The following is a 26,688-nucleotide window of genomic DNA, read 5'->3' as shown; positions in this document are numbered from 1 at the left end:
TACTTTTGCACTTCGGTATTTCATTTCAGTGAATTCTTTAAAAGATGGATAGCAGAAGTTGATGGCCAACCCTCCATCTTAATTTAAGGAAATACCTTTTGTTCTTAGTTATAATGATATTATCTGCTCAATGTAGAAAATAAAACAATAATAAATTATATAAAGTAGAAATTGAATATCTTGAGCCTCACTGTTTTCATACATATAAAATAACTTCTTTCAAATAAAGAAAAAATTGCTTCTTTCTATAAACACAATAATGCTTTTTAAAACATATTGTAAGATGTTAAATGTCTGTAACCTGTAGTTTTCATTTAATGATAAAGGGAAAGCTTCACAGAGGAGAAGATGCTGGAGGAGTCCTAATGGATGATGAGTAGTTTGCAAGTGGGAAAGGGGAATAAAAGAAGTGGTGACAGAGGGAGATTCAGGTAGATGGGACAGTATTTATGTCTGAGAGAAGATCTTGTGCAAAGGAAACAGGTGGTCACTGCAGTAGGAAAATGAGTCTACCAAATGCTGCATGGTGGAGAGGGATGGGAAATGGAAAGGAGAAGCGTGAATCAGATGAAAAAGGACCCAGTACGCCATGTTTGAGTGTGATAATGGAGAGTGCAGGGAGCCATACAAGGAGTTCAAGTAGTTAAATAATATGAATGATTTCAAATTATCACTATTTCTCAAAGTCAGACAACTATGACTTTCATATTTATTTAATGTTTTTTATTTTTGAGAGAGAGTACACGTGTTTGAGTGGGGGAGGGGCAGTGAGCGGGGAAGACCCAGAAACCAAAGCAGGCTCTAGTCTATGAACTGTCACCACAGAACCTGACCCAGGGCTCGAGCCCACAAACCGTGAGATCATGAACTGAGCCAAAGTTGGACACTTAACTGACTGAGCCACCCAGGAGTCCCATGATTTTCATATTTTAGCCCCAGCATTTAATGGCTATGAAATTGTGAGCAAGTTATTTGCCCTCTCAGCTTCCTCATTTGCAAAATGAGGACAGTGGAAGAAGGGTTGTGAAGATCCAATGAGGTAACTCAGGTGAAAGTACCTGGTCACATGCCTGACATACAGTAAGTTTTCTGTAAATATCAACTTTCCTTTACTGCCTATATTTTTTGTTGTTTGGTTGTCGTATGGTTGACTAAAAAGCTGATTTACAAAAGCATTATTATTTTACTGAGACTTTTAAAAATATGGTTTACACTCATGTAAAGTGAACTGATATAAAAACTACTTTTATGAGGCTACTTAAATGCTACAACCCATTTACCCTCAGAACCAAGAGAACATTGCCAAATTCACTTCAACAACCTGTATTGTATTATTGCTGGATAACAGGCAGGAACTAAGCAGTAGGCAACATAAAAATAAAAATGCATGGACTTTAACTTCAATAAAATCAATAAACAACTGAATAAATATGACAAGACTCTAGTAGAAGTATATGTTAGACTGCCCAGTTGGTCTCTGGAAAATATTATGAACTCCCCTTCCCCCAAAATGTCCTCTACTGATGATCAGCAAGAAGCACCACCACTGGTATAGAGGCATGACCTTCCAAGGTGCCTTCTTATAGCTGCATACATGTATTTACCATGGAATATGTTCTTTTCTGGGGAAGTATAATGAGAAAATTATAGTGACACACAAATAGTTTTTATTGGCATACCTAGAAATTGGTATCACTGCCTGTTTTTTTTTTTTTTTAAATCTGATGTAGAAATAATTTAGTATGTAAATGATGAGTGATACCTCTAGAACAGTCCTTGGCACATTGTCTGAATATAGATTTAACACCCACTTGTATTTTATTTTCATTGTAGTTCTTTTACAAAGCTCCCTCATCTGGCAGGAACAGAACAAAATTTACTTCTTGCCAAGAAAATCCAAACCCAGTGGAAGAAATGTGGACTGGATTCAGCCGAGTTGGTTCATTATGATGTTCTCCTATCCTACCCTAATGAGACAAATGCCAACTATATATCAATCATGGATGAACATGGAATTGAGGTGATGTGGAATTGCTGGTACTTGCTGTATTTTATGACCCCACTTGTTTATGTGAATTGGGATGTAGGGTCAAGTAAAAATAGAAATTTGTTAATAGTGCAGTGGAACTCATATTTCTTAGAAAAGTTGATAGGTTACAAACTAATTATTCAGTGTCTACTGTGTGTTAGGCACAGTGCTAAGTCTTGAAGCCAGAATGAAGTCTAGGAACATGGTCTCTTTGCTTTAAGTAAGGTATGGCAGACGTTGGAACACATCGTTTTAAGTTAATACGGTAAGTGTTAGGAAGAGTATGGTTTCGGGTTTTTACACAGAAAAGGTTCACTTAGCCAGACACGGACTTAGAGAAGGCTTTCTGAAAGCAGGCCTCCATGATATGTGAGTTATGAAAGATCCGAAGGGGTTAACCACATGAAAAATCAAAGAATTCTAGGCAGAAGAGAAAATTAAGGCAAAGGTTTGGAGACCTATACTAGCTTAGTATTATTGAGGAACTTAAAATTTTTCTGTATTTCAAAAATGTAAAGTACGAAGTGGGCCACTGTAAGAGATAAACCAGGATAAATGTTTTGGGAACAGGTCATAAAAGGGCTTATACATTGTCATAAGAGGCTTAGAATTCAACTTCAGTCAGTGAATACCATTTGCAAGTCCTAAGCAATGGAAGGATGTGACTAGAGAGGCATCTTTTAGATAGTTTAGGCTGTCTTCAGATTAGACCTTGACTAGGCAAGAAATTCAAATTGGAGTCTTAAGTTAATAGTCCAGGTGAAAAATGATGATTCCCTGAATCAGGATGTTAGCAGGAATAAGGAAGAGGGATGATCTAAGAAACAGTTAGAAAGCAATATTAGGGGTGCCTGGGTGGTGCAGTCGGTTAAGCGTCCGACTTCAGCCAGGTCACGATCTCCCGGTCCGGGAGTTTGAGCCCCGCGTCAGGCTCTGGGCTGATGGCTCAGAGCCTGGAGCCAGTTTCCGATTCTGTGTCTCCCTCTCTCTCTGACCCTCCCCTGTTCATGCTCTGTCTCTCTCTGTCCCAAAAATAAATAAACGTTGAAAAAAAAATTAAAAAAAAAAAGAAAGCAATATTAGTAGGAATTGATTAGTGATTGACTGGAGGCAGGAGATGAAGACAGAGTTCAGGGTGACTCCTAGTGTTTGGAATGGGTTGCTGGCTACTGACGCTGCTGGTAATAGCAGGGAATGCCAAACCAGAAGTCGGCCTGGGGTGAGAGATAATAAATTCAAAATTTGACATACTGAGTTTGGACATCCAATCTGAAATAACCATCTGGCCCTTAAAAATACACGTCTGGAAATACGGGTATTATAAGTGTATTGGTTAAGGTTAAAACTTTGAGAGTCAATGAAATCTTACGGGAAGGGAGTATAAAATGAGGCAGACAGTGGACTGGGGATAAAACACAGAAAATATTATTTACATGGAATTGAAAGAAGAGGAGTCACTGGAAAAGGAGGAGGAGAACCATGGGGATGCCACCTTCAAAGCCCTGTTTTTATATGGGAATTTCTAGTCACCTGAGATGGCATTAATTTGCAGAGTTGCTACTATTTTCAAGGCGATAATAATGATAAAGCTCTTTTTCATTGTTGTCAGTAGAATTTACCTGTTTAATTATTGAATCTAGTTTCGGAATGCTTAATCTTGATAGTGGGGGAAAATTTGGAATATTTCTCTCCAACTTTATGTGTTTCGATTCTCACTAGATTTTCAATACATCATACCTTGAGCCACCACCAGATGGATATGAGAATGTTACAAACATTGTTCCACCATATAATGCTTTCTCAGCCCAAGGCATGCCAGAGGTAAAATAAGACTTTTTTTTTTTTTTTTTTTTTTTACTAAACTCTTTAAACCTCCCTTTGTTATTTAAAGCCTATGTTGAGGACTAAAACTAAGGAGAAAAGGCGAATCATACATGATCCATACTTTGAGATTCAGTGCTATGAGCACCCTGTGTAAAAATAGTTTAAGACAAAGAAAAAAAAAAAAAAGAGAAATACATAAAACTCAGAGCCTGATGAAGTGGATGCCACTCTGAAATGACAAGCTACTGAACATATCTTTAATTCAGTAATGTCAGTAGATGTTTTTTACAAGCTTTTTTCCTTTGTTCATAGTCTTTGTCATAGATTTATAGATTACACCACAGAAGTTATTAACTTAATACTATGCTTGAAAATTAAACACGGTTGGGATTTCTTTTTTCTTTTAAAAATCCCCTTTATTTCACCCATCCCCCATCCATCTCCCCTCTGGCAACCATTGGTTTGTTGTCTGTGTGTGAGTCTGTTTGTTTGTTCATTTTTGTTTAAATTCTGCATGTAAGTGAAATCATATGGTATTTGTCTTTCTCTGACTTCTCTTAACATAATACCCTATAGGTCTATCCATGTTATTGCAAATGGCAAGATCTCATTCCTTTTTCTGGCTAAGTAATGTTTCATTATATATATATATATATATATACATACACACACACACACATTATTTATATATAATGTTCATCTGTCAGTGGACATTTGGGCTGCTTCCATACCGTGGCTCTTGTTATTAATGATTCAGTAAACATAAGGGTGCGTATATTTCTTTGAATTACGGGTTTTGTTTTCTTTGGGTAAATACCCAGTAGTATAATTACTGGATCATATGGTATTTCTATTTTTAATTTTTTGAGGAACTTCCATGCTATTTTCCACAGTGGTTGTACCAATTTACATTCCCACCGATGGTACCTGAGGATTTCTTTTTCCTTTTGTGAACACTTGTTATTTCTCATTTTTTTGATACTAGCCATATCTGACACATATGAGGTAATATCTCATTATGGTTTTGATTTGCAATTCCCTGATGATTAGTAATGGTGACAATGTTTCCATGAGTCTGTTGCCCATCGGTATGTGTTCTTTGGAAAATTGTCTATTCAAGTCTTTTGCCCATTTTAATCAGATGATGTATGTATGTATTTATTTTTTGGTATAGAGTTGTATAAGGTCTTTACATATTTTGGATATTAATCCCTTACTGGATATATCACTTATAACTATCTTCACCCTTTTTAGTTTTGTTTATGGTTTTATTGACTGTGCAAACGCTTTTTATTTTGATGAAGTCCCAATGGTTTATTTTTGCTTTTGTTTCCCTTGCCCAAGGAGACATATCTAGAAATATATTGTTAAGGCTAATGCCAAAGAAATTACTCCCTATGCTTTCTTTTATGGGCTTTATGGTTTCAGGTCTCACATTTAGGTCTTTAATCCTTATTTAGTTTATTTTTGTGTGTGGTGTAAGAAAGTATCTTGGTTTCATTCTTTTGCATATAGTTGTCCATTTTTCCTAGCACCATCTATTGAAGAGACTGTCTTTACATTTTTGCCTCCTTTGTCATAGATTAATTGACGATGTAAGTGTGGGTTTATTTCTGGCCTCTATTCTGCTCCATTGATCTGTATGTCTGTTTGCATGCCAGTACCATGCTGTCTTGATGTAGTGTATCTTGAAATTTAGGATTATGATTCCTCCAGCTTTGTTGTTCTCCTCATGCTTAGTTTGGTTATCCCAGGCCTTCTGTGGTTCCATACAAATTTTAGTATTATTTTTTGTAGTTCTGTGACAAGGCTGTTGGTATTTTGATAGAGATTGCATTGAATCTGTAGATTGCTTAGGGTAGTATTTTAATATTTTTCCAGTCTATGAGCATGGAGTGTCTTCATTCTTCTGTGTCATCTTCGGTTTCTTTTATCAGTATTTTACAGTTTTGGGCGGTAAAAGTCTTCCAACTCCTTGGTTAGATTTATTCCTAGGTATTTTATTATTTTTGGTGTAATTATAAATGGGATTGTTTAAAACATAGCTGGGATTTTTAAAATGACTTTAACTGGGGTGCCTGGGTGGCTCAGTTCGTTAAGGGTCTAACTTCAGCCTAGGTCATGATCTCGCTGTTCCTGAGTTTGAGCCCCATGTGGGGCTCTGTGCTGACAGCTCAGAGCCTGGAGCCTGTTTCAGATTCTGTGTCTCCCTCTCGCTCTCTGCCCCTCCCCCACTGATGCTCTGTCTTTGTCTCTCTCTCTCAAACATTAAAAAAAAATTAAAAATAACATGACATTTATTTCCTGTGGCCCAGTATATACTGATAATCTCTTCAAAACAGAACACACTGGTTAAAGTGTTACATATTGGCTTTTTTTTTTTAACTTCTCAAAGTATTGAAATATTTTCTAAAAACTTATACAGAATTAGCATGGATCTGTTTATTAAGCCCAAATCACGAAAGTTAACTTTTGATGATGTGGTATGGTGGAGCAAACTTATTGTTTGATTTTCTCTTTAATTATAGCAGTATTATGTATTTAATTTTTTTTTTTTTTTAATTTTCCTTACAGGGAGATCTTATATATGTGAACTATGCTCGTACTGAAGATTTTTTCAAACTGGAAAGAGAGATGAACATCAATTGCAGTGGAAAGATTGTTATTGCAAGATATGGAAAAATCTTCAGAGGAAATAAAGTATTGTATCATTTGCTTTTCTAGAGGGAAGAGGATAGTATGTATCTTGTAAATGTAAATGATCAGCTTGTGTCATGTTTACCAGAATTACCTCAATATACATATTAAAAGTTTTTTCCCCCTATTGGCCATGGTAGCATAGGAAATCCTGTTTTTTTGTTAACCTCCCATATCAAGAAAGGGAAATTACTTTTATTATAGAAACAAAATCTGCTTTTCAAAAAATTTTGAAGGAAATTTTGTATGTAAGCTGAAAAATTAAAACTTCCTTGCATTACTCAGTTTCCTTACCCAGACATGATCAATCTTAACAGCTTTTCTTAGAATATATGAATTCTGTGAAATACAAATATAAATATCTTTTTGTATGTACTAATTTTACATATATTATACTTTTTTTTATAAAGATAGGATCATACAGAATATGTAGCTTTACTTTTTCACTCAGTTGTAATACAAAGGTATTCCTCTAAGCTAACGCATTGAAAGTTGTATAGTGTGTGGCTAAGAGTCTAGGACTCTAGATCCATACCACATGGGGTCTAGTCTAGGCTGTTTTCTAGATCTTTTACTGCAAGCAAGTTATTTAACCTTTCTCTGCCAATGTTTCCTCGTATATAAAGTGAAATTAGTGCTATCACTTTAGAATGCTTACTGAGATGAAATTATTTTGTTTGAAAGCACTTATGATAGTGACTGGTACTTAGCTAATTATAAATACCTGGCTTCTTATTAGGTAAATATCTCATTCTAGATAGGTGCATAATACTTTATATAAGTATTATGCATGCATAAGGCTTGATAAGCAGTTTAACTATTCCCGTGTTGACAGATGCTTGGCTTAAATTTATTACTATTACAAATAATTACATTGTGAACATCTTTGTCCATAAACACTTGAACATTTATGTAAAGACTTTTGTAGTATAGATTCCTAGAAATTGAATGGCTGAATCAACATGTATGTTCTTTCAAAATTTTGAAAGCCATCATCAAATTGCCTTCAAAAAAGTTGTGACAGATTTCATTCGCATTCATATGTAAGAATGATTTTCTGAATATTGGAATGTGTTTTAGTTAATCAAGACTGATGGTTATCTATCTTTTGCTATAATACTTCTGATAGTGAAGAATTCAGAATCTTGCTTGGAAAGGTTTTCCTGTTTGTGGTCAGTTTGTATTGTTAAAAAATGTTTACAGAACACGATGGGCAATTTTTCACACACTACAACTATTTGGTATAGAACTTTACATTAGTTTAGTTCCACAAATATTTGTATGATGTGCCAGACTGGGAGGGTGGGTAGTTAAAAGTGAATTAAGACATGGTCCCTTTTCTAAAACCACCCTCAGTCTAGCAGGGGAGAAAGATATTTTAAAGATATTTAAAATACTATGACCCATCCTATAACAGAGATGTGTACAAAATAGAAGAGGCAGAAAGAAGGGAGACATTAATTTTGTGGTTTTAGGGACAATAGGAATGTTTAAAAGAAGAGACAGTCACTTATTTGGAGTTGTATAGAGTAAATGAGAGTTGTTTGCTCTCCCAGGGGAGAAATTGTATTCAAGACATAAAGGATTGAATGTGTAACAGCATGACAGAAAGCAGTGCCTTAAGTTTCCTTACATTATTAAATTGATTTTCACTTAGATGAATTAATTTGCCAGTACTACTTTATGGATTGCACATTGCCCCTGCAGGTTAAAAATGCCATGTTAGCAGGAGCCATAGGCATCATCTTGTACTCCGATCCAGCTGACTACTTTGCCCCTGGGGTACAGCCATATCCTGAAGGATGGAACCTTCCTGGAACTGCAGTGCAGAGAGGGAATGTGTTAAATTTGAATGGTGCTGGTGACCCGCTCACTCCAGGCTATCCAGCTAAAGGTAATGGATGGGCCTGTCATGGTCCACCTATTTTTATAAAAATATTACTTGCCCTTTTAGAAGACATAAAAGCAAACATCTATAGGATAACCTTAAAACTGTATGTAATTGTAATGTTTTGGATTACTGTTGCTAGGAATTCAAAAGCCTTTCCCTCGTATTACTTTTTTTTAATTTTTTAATTTTTATTTTTTTAATCTTTGTTTAAATTTTTGGGAGAGCAGGGGGGGTGGGGGAGAGCAGAGAGAGAGACACAGAATCCAAAGCAGGCTCCAGGCTCTGAGCTGTCAGCACAGAGCCTGACGTGGGGCTTGAACCCACGAACCATGAGATCATGACTCAAGCCAAAGTTGGCACTCAACTGACTGAGCCACCCAGGCCCCCCTCCCTTGTGTTACTTTTGTTTCAAATTTCCATGAGGTGTGGACATGGAGAGGGAAGGGTGGTTGAATTTCTCTTTAAATTTTTTTTTTTTTTTTTTTTTTTTTTTTTTTTTTTGAGAGAGAGAGAGATGGGGCACGAGCAGGGGAGGGGCAGAGAGAGAGAGAGAGAGAGAGGGAGACACAGAATGTAAATCAGGTTCCAGGCTCCAAGCTGTCAGCAGAGAGCCCAATGGGGGGCTCAAGCTCATGAAGATCATGAGCTCAGAGATCATGACCTGAGCCAAAGTCAGCTGCTCAACCTACTGAGCCACCCAGGCACCTCATTTTCTCTCTACTTTTTTAAAAAAAATTTTTTAATATTTATTTATTTGTGAGAGACACAATGACAGAGTGAGAGCAGGGGAGGGGCAGAGAGAGACGTAGACACAGAATCCAAAGTAGGCTCCAGGTTCTGGGCTATCGGCACAGAGCCCAACGTGGGGCTTGAACCCACGAACTGTTAGATCATGACCTGAGCTGAAGCTAGACGCTTAACCGACTGAGCCACCCAGGTACCCCTCTCTCTACTTCTAATAGAGGTCCAGAAACACAGGTCCCTATACCCAAAGTAACATTGCTTTTACCAAACTAGGACTTTGGTTTTCTGAATTGCTTACTGATTTTATCCTTCTTTAGATGATACATTTGTATTTTTTTTAAAATACCAATAAGTTTTTGATGTTGTTTAATATGTAAAATGTAAAACATTTTGACATCTGTGTAACTACTTCCACAATTAAGATAATGAACATATCCATTATCCCAGAGTTTTCACTCATCTCTTTGTAATGCTTTCCTCTCAACCCTTCCTCACCCACTCCTTGCCAATTCCTAGGCAATCACTGATCTGCTTTCTGTCGGCATAATTATTTTGAGATCCATCCACATTTACGTCTGTGTCAATATTTCATTCTTTTTTATGCTATGTAGTATTTCACTGAATACACTATAGCTTGTTTATTCATTTATTTGTTGATGGATATTTGGATTGTTTTTAGTTTGGGGACTCCTGTATATAAAGCTACTATGAACAGTTGTATAGAAGTCTTTACATGTACATATGCTTTTAGTTCTCATGGATATATCTATAGAAATGCAATGGCTGGATAATATGATGCATATTTAACCTTTGAAGAAATTTTCAAATTGTTTTCCAAAGTGGTTGTACCATTTTACACCTTAGCATCAGTGTGTGAGTATTCCAGTTACTGTACCCTTGCTACATTTAGTTTGGTCAGTCTTTTTGATTTTACATTCTAATAGAGAATCCTCCAACTTTTTTTTTTTCCCCCCAAAGTTTTGGGGCCATTCTAGGTCCTTTCCATGTGAATTTTAGAACAAGCTTATTTCCCCTGAAAACGCTCCTGGGAATTTGAGATTGAATTAAATCTATATGTCAGTTTGGGTAGAATTGACATTTTAGAAGATACTAAATATTTTGATCTGTGCACATGACACAACTCTTCGATTACTTAGGTATTATTTAATTTATCTCAGCATGTTTGTAGTTTTATTGTACAGATCCTGTCTTTCACATTTATCCATATGCGTTTTCTAGTTTTATGCCTTTTAAAAACACATTTTAAATTTCAATGTCCATACACTTATTGCTAGTAAATAGAAATGCTTTGTATTTGTAGAAGAAATACATTGATCTTGTGTCCTGCAAACTTGTTAAACTTAGTAGTTCTAGCAGATTTCTGTAGATACTATCAGTCTTTACACAGATGATCATGTTTTCTGAGAATACATCTTATTTCTTTGTTTCCAGTATGGATGCCTTTTGCTTTTTAGTATACTGGCTAGTACCTCTCCTACACTGCTGAAGAAAGTTGTTTAGAGGAGATACCTTTCCCTTTGTTCCTGCCTCAAGGAGAAAAAAAAATCCAGTGTTTTCTTCTTAAGTCTGATATTGCTGTAGGTATTTTTTATAGATGTTTTTTGTCAGGTTGACAAAAGTTGTCAGGTTTGTCAGGAAGTTTACTTCTAACACATTTACCTAGGAATGTACAATGGATTTTGTCAAATGTTTTTACCGAGTCTCGAGATGATAATAAGTTCTATTAATTTTGTTAAGTTATACTCGTAAACATTTGAATGTGAAACCAACCCTGCCATCCTGGGATAAACTCTGCTTGAACACAGTGCATTATCCTTTTGTTAAAAATATCTTTCATGAGGAGTATTGGCCTATGGATTTATTTTCTTGTGTATTTCTATCTCATTTTGGTTTCAGAGTAATGTTGGCCTCATGGGATGAGTTGGGAACTATTTCATCTTTTTTTAAATAGGAGTTTATATAGAATGGGTTTGATTTTTGCCTGTAAACATTCAGTAGAATTCCCTAGCAAATATATCTGGGCCTGAAGTTTTGTTTTATAGGAATGTTTTTAACTACAAATTCAATTTTTTAAACAGATATGTGGCTAGTTAGGTTGTCCATTTATTCTTGAGTGAGCTTTGATAGTTTGTCTCCTAAGGATTTTGTCCATTTCATCTAAGTTGTTAAATTTAATAGAGTTGTTCATAATCTTCTCAGTCTGTGTGTGTGTGTGTGTGTGTGTGTGTGTGTGTGTGTGTGTACATACATGTACAAGTATGCTGTTCTTTATTCCTGATTGTGGCAATTTTTTTTTCTTTTTTTCCTGAACTGTCTTGCTAAAGGTTGATCAGCTTTATTGATATTCTCAAAGCACCAGCTTTGGATTTTATTAATAATTGCTACCATTTTTCTATTTCATATTTCTTAATTTTCTGCTCTGATCTTTATTATGTCCTTTCCCTGCTTATTTTTGCCTCATTTGCTCTTCTTTTCTAGTTTGTCAAGGTGGAATCTGATGTCATTTGATTGAAACCTTCCTTTGTTTCTAAGATGGGTGTTTTAGTGCTGTACAACTATTTTGGCTGAAAGCCAAAGTCCCAGTGAGGTTGTAAGTCTGACAATAGTTTTCAGTCTTCCTTTAAAGAGAATATTGTATTAATATTTGAATAGGATCTTTATTATTCCCAAGATCTCATAAGTTCCCTTTAATTTTTTTTCAGTTATATCTAGTTTCAGAATTTGGGACACATTTTCCAGGCAATTGGTTAACTGAGGCTTCTTTAAGAAGGATTCAAGATATCCTTGAAGAAATAAAATATTCTTCCAAAAATCAAGAGAAATACATGAAGTGTCAAAACAAATTTGGAAATTTTTAATCCCAATGGTTGATTTTACATTAAAATATAAATGATTTAGTTTCTTATTGTTGAATAAAATAGGCCATGTTAGGCAAAACAATCATTGGCTTGGGGGGATCTTTCAGTTTTTGATATAACTTCAAACATGTAATAGATCTGCAATAGTAATAAAAGAAATCTCTTTATACCCTTGGCTCAGATTCTTCAATTATTTTCAATTTACCTTATTGATTTCTGCAGAGTACACTTTTAGACTTGATGTCAAAGAAGGAGTGGGAATCCCCAAGATCCCTGTACATCCTATTGGGTATAACGATGCAGAAGTATTGTTACGGTATGTTTTTTTAATTGGATAGGAGATTAAGATATTTTGTACTAATATGTCCATTTTCTCATCTAAAATCAATGTAATCTAATTATGTTGAAAGTTAAGTCTGGCTGTACACCTGAAACCAATGTTATGTGTCATATCTCACTAAAAGTTTTTTAAGTAAAAATTCAGGAAACAAAGTAGGAAAATGAGTTAAAAAAAAGAAAAGTCTTGTGTCAAGATTCTCCTGAAGTAGGAATAACAGAGCACAGCAAGAAATGGCAAGAAACTATTAGTTTGCTACAAATGAAAGTCTCAAGTGCAAAACTGTCCAAAGATAGAAAAATACTGATTGGAAATTTTTCAAGTAGTTGTTTTTTCTTAGGTATTAATTTGATGTTTATACCTGACCTGTATTTTAAAAAATATTATAATGTCCACTACTTATTAGATTTGTGAACTTGGACCAGCTACTTAATCTTTCTCTGATTCAGTTTCCTTGTCTGTGAAATGAGGATAGTAATTGTTTCTCCCTGATAGAGTTTTTAGGAGGAGGAGATGAGATCAAGTACATGAAGTATCTAGAATATAGTAAATATTTAATTAATGTTTGGTATTCTTGCATTCTGTTACTGATGTTCTTTTACAAACATCCAGACTTTTTTTTTTAAGATGTCTATACCAATACAATTAGTGATTGCTTTATGAGTACCTACTAGATAATCAGCACCTCTAGAAATTAATTTATTCTCCTTAACACAGTCATGAATTTCCTATTTTCAGTATTTCTTAAAAAAAAATCTTTAATGTTTGTTTATTTTCGAGCACGAGTGGGGGAGGGGCAGAGAAAGACACAGAATCCGAAGCAGGCTCTAGGCTCCAGGCTGTCAGCCCAGAGCCTGTGGTGGGTCTCGAATTCACAAATCATGAGATCATGACCTGAGCTGAAGTCAGTATTTTCAGTATTTCTTAATCTTAAGTCTTCACTAGTCAAAAGTAAAGAGGCCGATGCTTCTCATTTCCTCTCCCTATCTTTTTCCTTAAGCTGTCTTATCACAAACATATTAAATACTTTATCTCAATTGTGGCTTTCTCGGTAAAATGTCAGTTCCCCAAGGAGAGGGAACGTTAGCAGTACCTAGCTCAATAAATATTTGTTAAATGTATGATGAAATATCTCATTGTCAGACTTCATGATTTCTTCTAAGAAACTGTGACGTCAGCCTTCTTTCTGTCATTTTCATTTTCTCTCGACAGTCACATGGGAGGAACTGCTCCACCAGATGACAGCTGGAAGGGAAGTCTTAATGTGGATTACAACATTGGGCCTGGCTTTGCAGGGCATGATTCCTTCAGGTAACTTTATAGTACTTTAATAGACTGGAAAAGTTTTATATGTTTAATGGAAAAATGTCAAGATAACTGTTCTGCCAGGTAGCTTTTGCTTGTCTTTTTCTCATTTTTCATAGTGAACAATTGATACTTACAGGGGTGCTTGGGTGGCTCCAACGTTGGATTTTGGCTCAGGTCATGATCTCACAGTTTGAGAGAATGAGCCCCGCCTTGAGCTCTGTGCTAGGCGTGGAGCCTGCTTGGGATTCTCTCTCTGCCCCTCCCCATTAGCTCATGCTGTCTCTTCCTCTCTCAAAATCAATAAATAAACATTTTTTTTTTAATTGAAAAAAAGAAGTACTTACAGAGTGATGTACTGAATTATTATTCTTTTTTGTTTGTTTGTTTATTTATTTTTGGGACAGAGAGAGACAGAGCATGAACGGGGGAGGGGCAGAGAGAGAGGGAGACACAGAATCGGAAACAGGCTCCAGGCTCTGAGCCATTAGCCCAGAGCCTGACGCGGGGCTCGAACCCACGGACTGCAAGATCGTGACCTGGCTGAAGTCAGACGCTTAACCGACTGCGCCACCCAGGCGCCCCTGAATTATTATTCTTATAGTGGTATCAGAACATTTGTTTTATAAAGTCTTAAACATGACTAAATTTGAGTTTAGTGTTTAACATTTAACTTCCTTTTTCACCTTAAATTTTAGAACAATGTTTGAGATAACCCAGTATTTCAAATGTATAACATTTTGAAAGTTGCCTTAAGGGAAGGAGTACAAGAGAGGAGACAAAGGAGGGTAACATATATTGCTCACCTACTATGTAGGGTAAGCACATAACTATGGTAAGGCTCAATGCATTATCATTCTCACATGCACTATTGTAGAGGAGTGATCACAGAATATTTGTTCATTGAGCTTAAGTTATACAGAAAGGTTAAGTTGAACACTGGATCAAGGCAGGCAGGAAATTGCAGTTTAAAGAGATCATCTTGGGTAGAGTTGTGAAACAACATGGCATGATTACAACTTGAAGTAGTTTGATTTGCCTGAAAAAGAAAGGGAGATAGAACACTGATAAATCAGAGAACATATACCTCTTTTTAATAAAATCAGTCTTGTTTGGTAACATGTTACCATAACAATGTGAAATTGGATTCTTAGTGGTTTTTAGTTTTTGTAAGAATTTTTCTCCAGAACTTTTAAGGTATTAGAAGTTTAATATTTTATTTTATAGGAATTTTAGAAATACTTTAAGTGCTTATTTATCTTTATAATTTAGAGCAGAGTTACTTTAATATAAGAGAGTTTATTATCTAATTTATTAATACCTTAACAGCAGCAGGAAAACCTAACATACACAATGAAACATAAAGGCTGTTTGTTTATTGAGTGTGAGCAGGGAAGAAGGGCAGAGGGAGAGAGAGAGAATCTCAAACAGGCTCCATTCTCAGCATGGAGCCTGATGCAGGCCTTGATCCCATGACTAAGGATCAAGACCTGAGCCAAAATCAAAAGTCAGACACTCAACCAACTAAGCTATCCAGGTGCCCCAACAAAGGCCTTTCTGATTTAGAAACAGAAACATGATGACACAGAGAACACAGAAAACCTACAGCTTCAGTTCTATAATTGTAGTTCAAGAGTAAATCAGAAGCATACAAATCCCCTTGTCTAGATATCAAAAAGCTGTTCTTTACCATGGGCACAAAATTATTAATTGATTTGAGCTCAAAATGAACAAATACACAAATAAAAATCTCTGTCATTTTTCACCCAGAAGAGTTCTTGACAATCTATTTACAGATATTCAACGTCATTTTTCACTCAGATAAGCCGTCTAGATTCTCTGTCATTTCTCACCCAGAAGAGCCCTTGACAATCTGTTAATCCATTTACAGAGATTACTGAGTGACAAGACACGAAACCACATTCCTGGAGGGGGAGATGGATGGGAGGATGGGCTAAACGGATGACGGGCATTAAGGAGGGCACTTGTTGGGATGAGCACTGGGTGTTATATGCAAGTGATGAATCAATGGGTTCTACTCCTGAAATCCTGAAACGAATACTATACAGTATATTAAGTAACTTGAATTTAAATAAATACATTTTTAAAAAACATGTACAAAAAAACCCAAAACACGAAATCAGTAGGAAAAAGAGTATATAGTTAGAGATGCACAAAAAAGAGACAAACCAAGGAACAGACTTAACTATAGAGAACAAACTGATAGTTACCAGAGGGGAAGTAGTTTGGGGAGAATGGATAAAACAGGTGATGGGGTTAAAGAGTACACTCATCATGATGAACACCAAGTAATGTACAGAATTGTTAAATCACTGTATATTGTATGCCTGAAGCTAATATAACACCATATGTTAACTATACTGGAATTAAAAAAAAAAACAACTTAATAATAAAAAAAGCTAGAGGGGCACCTGGCTGACTTAATCAGTAGAGCATGAGCCTTTTTGATCACGGGTCATGAGTTCAGGTCCCACAATGGGCATAGAGCTTACTTAAAAAAAGATAAAGTATAATTTTAAAAAGTTGGAGATACAGATCATCAGCAGAGTTAAAATTCTGTCACTGCTTCTGATTTACCTCAGAGCCAAAAGAAGACATGTCTGGGTTTATGCTACCCACACCTGGTTCTGTGAGGTGAATCTATTGCACATCTCAATGGAACTTCCAAAAATGCTAAAGGATGATTTTTTTAAGTAAAACCATAATTTTCCTACAGATATAAAATAAACATGTGTCAAATATTTCATTTAATTCATTAATAAGGAAGCCGCAAAAGAGTTTAAGATGGTTCAAAGGAAAATTCAATGATACAAAAACAGAATGCTGAAATGAAAGTACAGTACTCAATAGCAGAAAAACTTGTTTCTTCCACTCTGAAGGAATGAACTAAATATTCACTAGACAGATTGGGTGTTTCAGTCGATGTGTTGTTTCTACAAATTAACCTCAATCTCTACAGAGTTGTGAAATCTTCTAATCAAAGACAGTGATAGGCAGAGGTAACTGATGGATGAGCTAAGGCCTTTCTTGCTTTTTCCTTAAAGGAGTTTATTCATTCATTTCACAAATATTTATTGAGCATTTACTATAACCTAGGTACTATTCAGCAGTGCACAAAACAGGGAAAATTCCCTCCCATGTGGGGCTTACATTGTCGTTCTTTTTTTTTTTTTTTTTTTGGAACATTATGAATTTGAAGTGATAGTAAGAGAAATGGATATTCTTTTAGAAACTTCTGGAGTCAATGGTATTAAAACTAGGAAGACTTAAGGATTAAATATGTGGATAGTCTATTTTCAGGTTTTGATTAAAATAGATTTTTTTTTCCGGGGTGCCTGGGTGGCTCAGTCAGTTGAGCGTCGAACTTCGGCTCAGGTCATGTTCTCACAGTTCGTGGGTTCGAGCCCCAAGTCGGGCCCTGTGTTGACAGCTCGGAGGCTGGAGCCTGCTTTGGATTCATTGTCTCCCTCCTCTCTGCCCCTAGCCCACTTGCATTCTGTCTCTGTCTCTCTCAAAAATAAATACACATTAAAAAAAAATTTTTTTTTAAATAGATTTTTTTTCCTCATTCCTCATTTGTAACATTCGTATTTTCTTCATTTAATGACATAGTATCAATGGCTTGGGGTTTCTTACTAATCTTGGGCTTCTATTTTTAGATATACATGCTAAAAGTGTTTCTGCTTTTTTGCTATTAGTTTTTATCTGATATTTTAAATGAACATTTAAAAATATTTTTTTATCTGAATATGCATTCAGAAACACAATATACTTCTGGTGGGGAAAAACCAGAATCTGCAGTTAGCAATGTAAAGGTTTTGACAACCTCTTAATTCCTCCATTCATAAATTAACATAAATTAGAAACTGCTGAGATTCCTCTATCTACCCCACCCCCCAAGGGGAAAGATTTATTTTGTTTACTTCTGAAAAAAATGGCTCAGCATTTTCCCATATCATTTTGGGTTCATAAAATGTGAATGGCTTTTTTGTTTGTTTTTCTATTTGAGCTTGATTGAATTTTCCTTTGAGTTATAATTTGGGAAGTTGTATTTCATGAACGGATATTTAAAACGCTGGCCCAAATCAGAATCAACAGTGATGGGCTAGAAAAGTTTCATCATACAGTTGTCTTATGCATTTTAGCAGGTGCTTCCCAAATTCCTATTTCCTTCCCAAATTTGCCATGTTTCTTTTTGGCAGCTCTCAGCCAGCTATTTAACAATGTACTGACTGAATAACCTTGAAGAAAGGTCAATAACCTTGAAGAAAGTTACTCACCAGCAGGAATTAATGTAAATACAAAGACCTACTTAAAAAATGCTTATTTGTTCTTTAACACATAATTGGCTGTCTTATTTTTGTAATTCATACAGTATACTTACAAAGTTTAGAATGAATATCCAAGACATTTTGAATAAGTATTTTGGACTTTATTAACAATATAGCTTTGTGGGAGGAGTAATAAAAAATATTGACATTCTATTTTCAAAATCTGACTTCAAGCATGATTAAGTACTTAGGAGTAAAATACATTAACCATTTGCAAATTGCACACATCAACAATATTAATGATTATAGAATTTAGGTTGTGGATGTATGGGAATTCATTGACTTACTAGAGTTTTCTGTAATTTTGAGATTTTTCATAATAAAATGTTGGAACAAAACTGTTAGACATAATGCTCTACGTGAAGTAATTTATTCCCTTTGTAATCCTAGGAAGGTTAGAATGCATGTTCATAACACCAATAAAATTACAAGGATTTATAATGTAATTGGAACAATCAGAGGATCTGTGGAACCTGGTGAGTATGAATTTTTTAAACACTTCATTTTCACAAAGATTAAAAGAGTAAGAGATAAAAATCTTTAGTTAATAATTCTTTATTTCCCTTGAGTGATTAGAGACAACTACATTTGAGAAAAAAAAAGCACAACGCTAAAAGAAACCTGTACTTTATAAGTGTTGATTTTTTTTTTTCTATAGAAGAAACACAACCAAAAGGGAGTTTAATTTAAAGACACAAGTCACAAGTATTTGTAAGGTATTCAAAATTGTAGTTCTTTGAACACATTATTTTCCAGACAGGTATGTTATTCTAGGAGGTCATCGGGACTCCTGGGTGTTTGGAGCTATTGACCCAACCAGTGGAGCTGCTGTTTTGCAAGAAATTGTCCAGAGTTTTGGAAAACTGATGGGTAGAGGTAAATGATGTTTCTTTGGTAGTTGATGACAAAACATGACTCACTTAATTTTCCTCTATTTTTAGGCACATGTGCCTAATTAATGTATGTTAACAATGATTGCAGGCTGGAGACCTAGAAGAACAATCATTTTTGCCAGCTGGGATGCAGAAGAATTTGGGCTGCTGGGCTCCACAGAATGGGCTGAGGTAAATATGGCCGGAGGTTCTTGTTCTTGATCAACAGGGAAACAAATACACGTATTTCAGGGTGATCACAGATAGATTCCATTAGCTAAAAATGGTTTTAGTTTGGAGAAAGACTCAAAAATTTAAGAAATTTTGTAAATGGAATTATTTTAGTAAATTGCCTTTCTGATTTCAGATATTTATTTCTTCTTTAGGTATGATTGATTTTCATTTCACACTGGTCCCAGATGCTTTATCTTTAAGTGTCTCTCCTAGACACCCTTCTTTCATCTTCCCTTAGCCTCCATATTGAGTAAGTTCTTTAACGTACAAGGTAAGGCCACACATGTTTGTCAAGACATGAACACTGTATACTTCCTTACCTGCACCGTCTATTTATCTTTGGGTTGATATTTTATAGAATTGTTTTAAAGCATGTCATATTTCTTGTTATTGTCTGGTTTTAAAATACTTTCCTCCTGACTACTTACCTGTTTATTTTGAAATAACGTGAATGAAATAAACGTGGGGGTGAAATCATATAGTTATTTCTCTGCTTTCTTATCCGTATATTCAATTGACATGGCAAAGTTTTGTTATAATTTTGGTAATTATCAATATGCATTTTGGAAGTAGACTGTTCATTTGGATGAATCAAATGTCCTCTACTTTAAGAAATGCAAATTCTTGTGAATGCATGTGTATATAAATACGTGACTCTGTTTCTCTAATTTTACCAACTTAAAGATCAAAAAAATCTCAGATATAAAATAAAACATGTACTTCACATTAATCTAAATAAATCGGGGTTAAAAGACAATTTCAACACTGTTAATTCATGATAATATTCAGCAGCATACTTTTCTTAAAAATAGGTAAGGAATCTTTATTTGTACTCAAAATGTTATAATGGAAACTGACTCTATCTATAGAAGAGACAACTACTATTTGGCCATTGTGGGCAAGGGGAGAGAGGAAATAGTCCTCACTTGTGCCATAACCACTCACAGCTTTACATTTTTTATTATAATATATTCTATTTATTTAATTTAAGTTTATTTATTTTGAGAGAGAGAGAGAGAGAGAGCGAGCGAGCATGCATACTCAAGAGCAGGGGAAGAGTAGAGACAGAAGGAGAGAGAGAGGGGAAAGAATGAGAACATAACCCAAACTAGGCTCTGCACTGCCAGCATGGAGACCAATGCGGGGTTTGAACTCACGAACCGTGAGATCATGACCTAAGGCAAAACCAAGAGTCAGATGCTCAACTGGCTGAGCCACCCAAGTGCCCCTATTCTTCTTTTTAAATTTAAGTATAGTTGACATACAGTATTAGTTTCGGGCACACAAACTGTAGATTGATAATTTTATACATTATTCAGTGCTTGCCATAATAAGTGTAGTTACTACCATCTATCACCGTACAAAGTTATTATAATATTATTGACTATGCTGTACTTTACATTCATGACTTGTTTATTATTTATAACTGGAAGTCTGTACCTCTTAATCCCCTTCACCTATTTTGCCCATTTTCCCACTCCTCTCCCTTCTTGCAACCACTATTTTTTTCTCTGTATTTATTAGCCTTTGTTTTTTGTTTGTTTTGTTTCTTAGATTCCACACATAAGTAAAATCATGTGGTATTTGTCTTTCTCTGACTTAATTCAGTTAGCATAATACTTCCTAGGTCCATCTATAGGCCCATCTACCATGTCACAAATGGCAAAATTTCATTCTTTTTTATGACTGAATAGTATTCTCGAGTGAGTGAGTGTGTGTGTGTGTGTGTGTGTGTGTGTGTGTGTGTAGAGAGACACATCACATCTTCTTCATTCATCCCTTGATGGACACTTAGATTGCTTCCATATCTTGGCTATTATAAGTAATGATGTAATAAATATAGGGGTGCATATATCTTTTTTAATTTGTGTTTTTATTTTCTTTGGATAAGTACCCACCAATGGAATTTCTGGATCATATGGTAGTTCTATTTGTAATTCTCTGAGGAACTTCCACGCTGTCCTGTAGTGACTGCTCCAATTTCTGTTCCTACCACCAGTTCACAAGGGTTCCCTTTTGTCCACGTCCTCACCGATACTTGTTATTTCTTATCTTTTTGATACTAGCTATTCTGACAGATAGGAGATGATATCTCATTGTGGGTTTCATTTGCATTTCCCTGATAAATGATGTTGAGCATATTTTCATGTGTCTGTTAGCCGTCTGTATGTCATCTTTGAAAAAATGTCCATTGAGGTCCTCCACCCATTTTTTATTGGTTTATTAGGGGTTTTTTTTGTTGTTGTTGTTGCGTTGTATCGGTTCTTTATATGTTTTGGATATTAATCCCTTCTTAGTACATAATTTGTAAATATCTTTTCCCATTCAGTAGGTTGCCTTATTGTTTTATTGATGTTTTTGTTTGGTTTTTTGTTGTTGTTTTGCTGTGCAAAAGCTTTCTATTTTGATGTAGTCTCAATTGTTTGTTTTTTGCCTTTGTATCTCTTGCCCAAGGAGACAGATCCAGAAAGATATTACTGAGGCTGATATCCAGGAGATTACTGCTTATGTTTTCTTTTAGGAGTGTTATAGTTTCAGGTCTTACATTTAGGTCTTTAATAAACTTTGAATTTGTTTTTGTGTATGGTATAAGAAAATGGTCTAGTTTCATTCCTTTGCATGTAGCTACTCAGTTTCCCCAACACCATTTATTGAAGAGACTATCTTTTCCCTATTGCATATTTTGCCTCCTTTGTCATAGAGTAATTGCCATTAAGTGGGTTTATTTTTGGCTCTGTATTCTGGTCCATTGATCTATGTGTCCTGTTTTTTTAAGAGTTTTTTTTTTTTTTAAGTTTATTTATTTTGGGAGTTAATTTATTTTGAGGGAGAGAGAGAGAATGGGAGAGATGCAGAGAGGGACAGAGAGAGAATCCCAAGCAGGCTCTGCACTGTCAGCACAGAGCCCGAAGTGGGGCTTGAACTCACGAACCATGAGATCATGACCTGAGCTGAAATCAAGCCAAATGCTCTACCATCTGAGCCACCTAGGCACCCCAATGTGTGCCATTTTTGTGCCAGTACCATACTGTTTTGATTACTATTGCTTCTTAGTTTAGTTTGAAATGTGGGATTATGATATCTCTAGTTTTGTTCTCTTTTCTTAAGATTATCTTGTTTATCTATAGTCTGTTGTGCTTCCATACAAATATTAGGATTATTTGTTCTAGTTCTGTGAAAAATGCTAAGTTACTGGTATTTTGATAAGGATTGCATTGCATCTGTAGATTGCTTTGGGTACTATGGACATTTAAAAATATTAATTAATCCATTCCACCAGCATAGTATATCTTTCCATTTGTTTGTGTTATCTTTGGTTTCCTTCAACAATACTTTATACTTTTTAGAGTACAGATCTTTCACCTCCTTGGATAAATTTATTCCTAGGTATTTTCTTTTTGGTGTAGTTGTAAATGGGATTGTTTCTTTAAAATCTCTTCCTGCTACTTTGTTATTGGCATATAGAAACAACAGATTTCTGTGTATTAATTTTACATCTGGCAACTTAATCATTTATTAGTTCCATTCGTTTTTTGGTGGAGTCTTTAGGGTTTTCTGTATATAGTATCGCCATCTACAAGCAGTGACAGTTTTCCTTTTCCTTACCAATTTGGATGCCTTTTTTTTTTTTTTCCCTTGTCTGACTGCTACAGCTAGGACTTCCAATATTATGTTGGAGAAACTGGCAAGAGTAAGCATCCTTGTCTTGTTCCTGATCTGTAGAGGAAATGCTTTCAACTTTTCACCATTGAGTGTGAGGTTAGCTGTGGGTGTGTCGTTTGTGGCCTTTATTATGTTGAAGTATGTTCCTTCTAAACCCAGTTGCTGAGAATTTTTATCATGAATTTTGAATTTTGTCAAATGGTTTTTCTGCATCTATTAAGATGATGTGATGTTTTTATTCTTCATTTTGTTAATGTGTGTCACACTGATTTGCAAATATTGAACAACCCTTACATCCCTGGAATAAATCCCACTTGATCATCATAAATGATCCTTGCATTTTTGGTTTGCTAATAACTTGTTGAGAATTTCTGAATCTATGTTCATCAGGGATATTGGCCTGCAATTTTCTTTATTTCTATGTATTTTTTTGTAGTGTCTTTTAGATGGTTTTGGTATCAGGGTAATGCTGGCGTCACAGAATGGGACGTTTTACTTCCTCTTCTCTTTTTTGGAATAGTTTGAGAAAGATACATATTAGGTCTTTGTAAGTGTTTGGTAAAATATATATGTGAAGCCACTGGGCTGGCCTTGTGTTTTTTGGGAGTGTTTTCGTTACAGATTCAATTTTGTTACGAGTAATTGATCTGCTCAGATTTTTGATTTCTTCTGATTCAGTTTGAGAAGATTGTATGTTTCTAGAATTTTATCTGTTTCTTCTAGCTTGTCCAGTTTTTGGATATTTAATTTTTATAGTCTTTTATAATATTTTGTATTTCCATGGTGTTAGCTTTAACTTCTGTTTTGTTCATGATTTTGAGTCCTCTTTTTCTTCATGGGTCTGGCTAATGGTCAATCAATTTGGTTTATATTTTCAAAGAACCAGCTCTTAGTTTCACTGATACTTTCTCTCTTTTAAGTTTTTATTTCCTTTATTTCTGCTCTGATCTTTATTACTTCTTTTTTTCTATTAATTTTTGGTTTTGTTTGTTCTTTTTGGGTTTTGTTTGTTCTTTTTCTTTCTTTAAAAAAAATTTTTTTTTAATGTTAATTTATTTTTGAGAGAAAGAGTGTTGTGAGCTGGGGAGGGACAGAGAGGGAGACACAGAATCCGAAGCAGGCTCCAGGCTCTCAGCTGTCAGCACAGAGCCTGACCCGGGGCTCAAACTCACAAGCCATGAGACCATGAAGCCTGAGCTGAAGTTGGCTCCTTAACCAACTGAGCCACCCAGGCACCCCTGTTCTTTTTCTAGTAAGGTTAGATTGAGATTTTTCTTGTTTCTTGAGGTAGGCCATAATGTATTGCTATAAAACCTTCTTAGAACTGCTTTTGCTGTGTACTGAAAAATTGAATCATTGTTTCCATTTCCATTTGTCTCCAGGTATTTTTTTTTATTTCCTCTTTGATTCATTCATTGATTTATTCGTTGTTGATAGCATATTGTTTTAACCTCAACATATTTGTGTTTTTACCAGTTCCCTTCTTGTTATTGATTTCTAATTTTTACCATTGTCATTGGAAAAGATGCTTAATAGGATTTTAATCTTAAATTTATGAGGTTTGTTTTGTGATATAGCATATGATCTGGAAAATGTTGCATGTGCCATTGTAAAGAAAGGTGCATTCTTCTATTTTTGGGTGGAATGTTCTGTATTTATCTGTTAAATCCATCTAGTCTAATGATTCATTTTGAAACCACTGTTTCATAATAGATTTTCTGTCTGGATAATATATCTATTGATGTAAGTGGGGTGTTAAAATCCCCAACTGTTATACTATTACTGTGGATTTCTACCTTCTTATGTCTGTTAACATTTGCTTTATATATTGCTTTATATGTTAGGTGCATAGATTATTTACCATTGTTATATCTTCTTGTTGGATTGATCTCCTTATTATGTGATGCCTTCTTTGTCTCTTGTTATAGTCTTTGTTTTAAAGTCTGTTTGATAAAAGTATTGCTACTCCAACTTTTTTTTTTTTTTTTTTTTTTTGCTTCCTCTTGCATGGATATCTTTTTCCATCCTTTCACTTTTTGTCTCTGTGTGTCTTTTGATCTGAGGTGAGTCTCTTTTAGACAGCATATAGATGGATTTTGCTTATTAATCTATTCCGTCATTCTCTCTTGATTGGAGCATTTAGTCCATTTACATTAAGGTACTAATTAATAGATATATACTCATTGCCATTTTGTTAATTGTTTTCTGGGTTTTTTTTAGTTTTTTTTCTGTTCCTTTGTTGTTCTCTTGCTCTCTTTCTTTGTGATTCGATGGTGTTCCTTTACTATTATGCTTGGGTTCCTTTTTATTTTTGTGTATTATAGGTTTGAGTTTGTGGTTATGGTAAAGTTGATATATAACCTCTTATGTATTAGTACTCTATATAAGTTGATGGCTGCTTGGGTATGAATACATTCAAAAACACTAAATTTTTGACCCCTCCCCCCATTTTATTTATATGATGTCATATTTTACATATTTTTCATACTGCCTACCTAATATTCTAAATATAGTTGACTTTATTATTATTGTCTTTTTAACCTTCATACTAGCTTTATAAGTGACTCATTTACTACCTTTACTATATGTTTGCTTTTACCAGTAGAAATTTTTCCTTTCATAAATTTTTTTCTAGTATGACCTTTTCTTTTCTAAAGAAGTCTCTTTAATGTTTATTGGAAGGCAGGTTTGGTGATGATGAATTCCATTAGCTGTTGTTCATATGGGAAACTCTTTATCTCTTCATCAATTCTGAATGGTAAGCTTGGGGGATGGAGTATTCTTGGTTATGTTTTTTTCGACCACTTTTAGCACTTTGAATGTATCATGCCCCTCACATCTGGCCTGCAAAGTCTCCGATAAATCAGCTCATAGCCTTATTGAGTTTCCTTTGTATGTAAGTATTTGCTTTTCCCTTGGTGCTTTTAAGATTCTCTTTATGTTTTGACATTTTAATTATTATGATTCTTGGTGTGGACTTCCTTGGGTTTATTTTATTTGGGGATCCCTGGTATTCCTGGATGTCTCTTTCCTTCCCCCAGTTAGGGAAGTTTTCAGCTGTTATTTCTTCAAATAAGTTTTCTGCTTCCTTCTCTCTTTCTTCTCCTTCTGGGAACCCTGTAATGCAGAAGTTGTTACGCTTAATGCAGTGATACCTTAACCTGTCCTAATTAAAAAAATTTTTTTTCTTTTTGCTGTTCAGTTTGGTTGCTTTCCACAATCCTGTTTTCCAGCTCACTGATCTGTTCTGCTGCCTCTATTCTGCTGTCATTTTAGTTATTGTATTTTTCAGTTCTGATGGTTCTTTTTTATATTTTCTGTCTCGTTGTTGAAGTTCTCACTGAACTCACCTATCCTTCTTTCAAGTCTGTTGAGCATCTTTATGACCATTGCTTTGAACTCTTTCTCAGGTAGATGGCTTATTTTTGTTTCATTTTGCTGAGGTCCAGCCCTAGCAGGTCCAGGGGCTCCCAAAGGATGAATGGCGTCGGCGAAAATAACAAATGGACACAGACAATAGCAGTGTGTTAGACTGGTCGCTTTATTGTGGCAAACGTGGCATTTTCTGTGTTAGCAATTTCCTTGTAGAGTGCATCATCTACGTTTCTCAGCATTACCTAATTCTAAATATGTTTCTTTGTGTAATCACCCAGTAAGAAACAACATAGTTATTTTCTTGTAACATTCCCTCCTGCCCTTTTGCTTATTAATTTCTTCATACTATTTTCATTATGAATCTACATTTGTCTATAAAGCATTTGCTTTGCTATTTTCATGAAAGGTCATCTATCTCTCAGCACCTCAAGTGGAACGTTTACAGGGCTATGACTTCTTAATTGTTTCTTTGAACCATTTGCAATA

The 26,688-nt window shown here is 35.1% G+C and overlaps 1 protein-coding gene across 3 annotated transcripts in view; it reads left to right on the top strand.

The window, feature by feature from the left end:
• NAALAD2 (N-acetylated alpha-linked acidic dipeptidase 2) overlaps nt 1-26,688 on the top strand; it is a 70,947-nt gene that overhangs the window by 19,624 nt on the left and 24,635 nt on the right. For all 3 annotated transcript variants that reach the window (XM_047877235.1, XM_047877233.1, XM_047877234.1), the window contains 9 exons: nt 1,834-2,020; nt 3,749-3,850; nt 6,428-6,553; nt 8,258-8,444; nt 12,287-12,380; nt 13,614-13,712; nt 18,449-18,534; nt 18,815-18,934; nt 19,040-19,122. In XM_047877235.1, the coding sequence (XP_047733191.1) occupies nt 1,834-2,020; nt 3,749-3,850; nt 6,428-6,553; nt 8,258-8,444; nt 12,287-12,380; nt 13,614-13,712; nt 18,449-18,534; nt 18,815-18,934; nt 19,040-19,122 (1,084 nt within the window). The remainder of the gene's footprint in view (nt 1-1,833; nt 2,021-3,748; nt 3,851-6,427; nt 6,554-8,257; nt 8,445-12,286; nt 12,381-13,613; nt 13,713-18,448; nt 18,535-18,814; nt 18,935-19,039; nt 19,123-26,688) is intronic.

The sequence above is a fragment of the Prionailurus viverrinus genome, chromosome D1 (assembly GCF_022837055.1).
Source record: "Prionailurus viverrinus isolate Anna chromosome D1, UM_Priviv_1.0, whole genome shotgun sequence".
NCBI lineage: Eukaryota > Metazoa > Chordata > Mammalia > Carnivora > Felidae > Prionailurus > Prionailurus viverrinus.
Note: the sequence above shows the minus strand (reverse complement) of the source record. Positions and strands in the feature narration are given on the sequence as shown.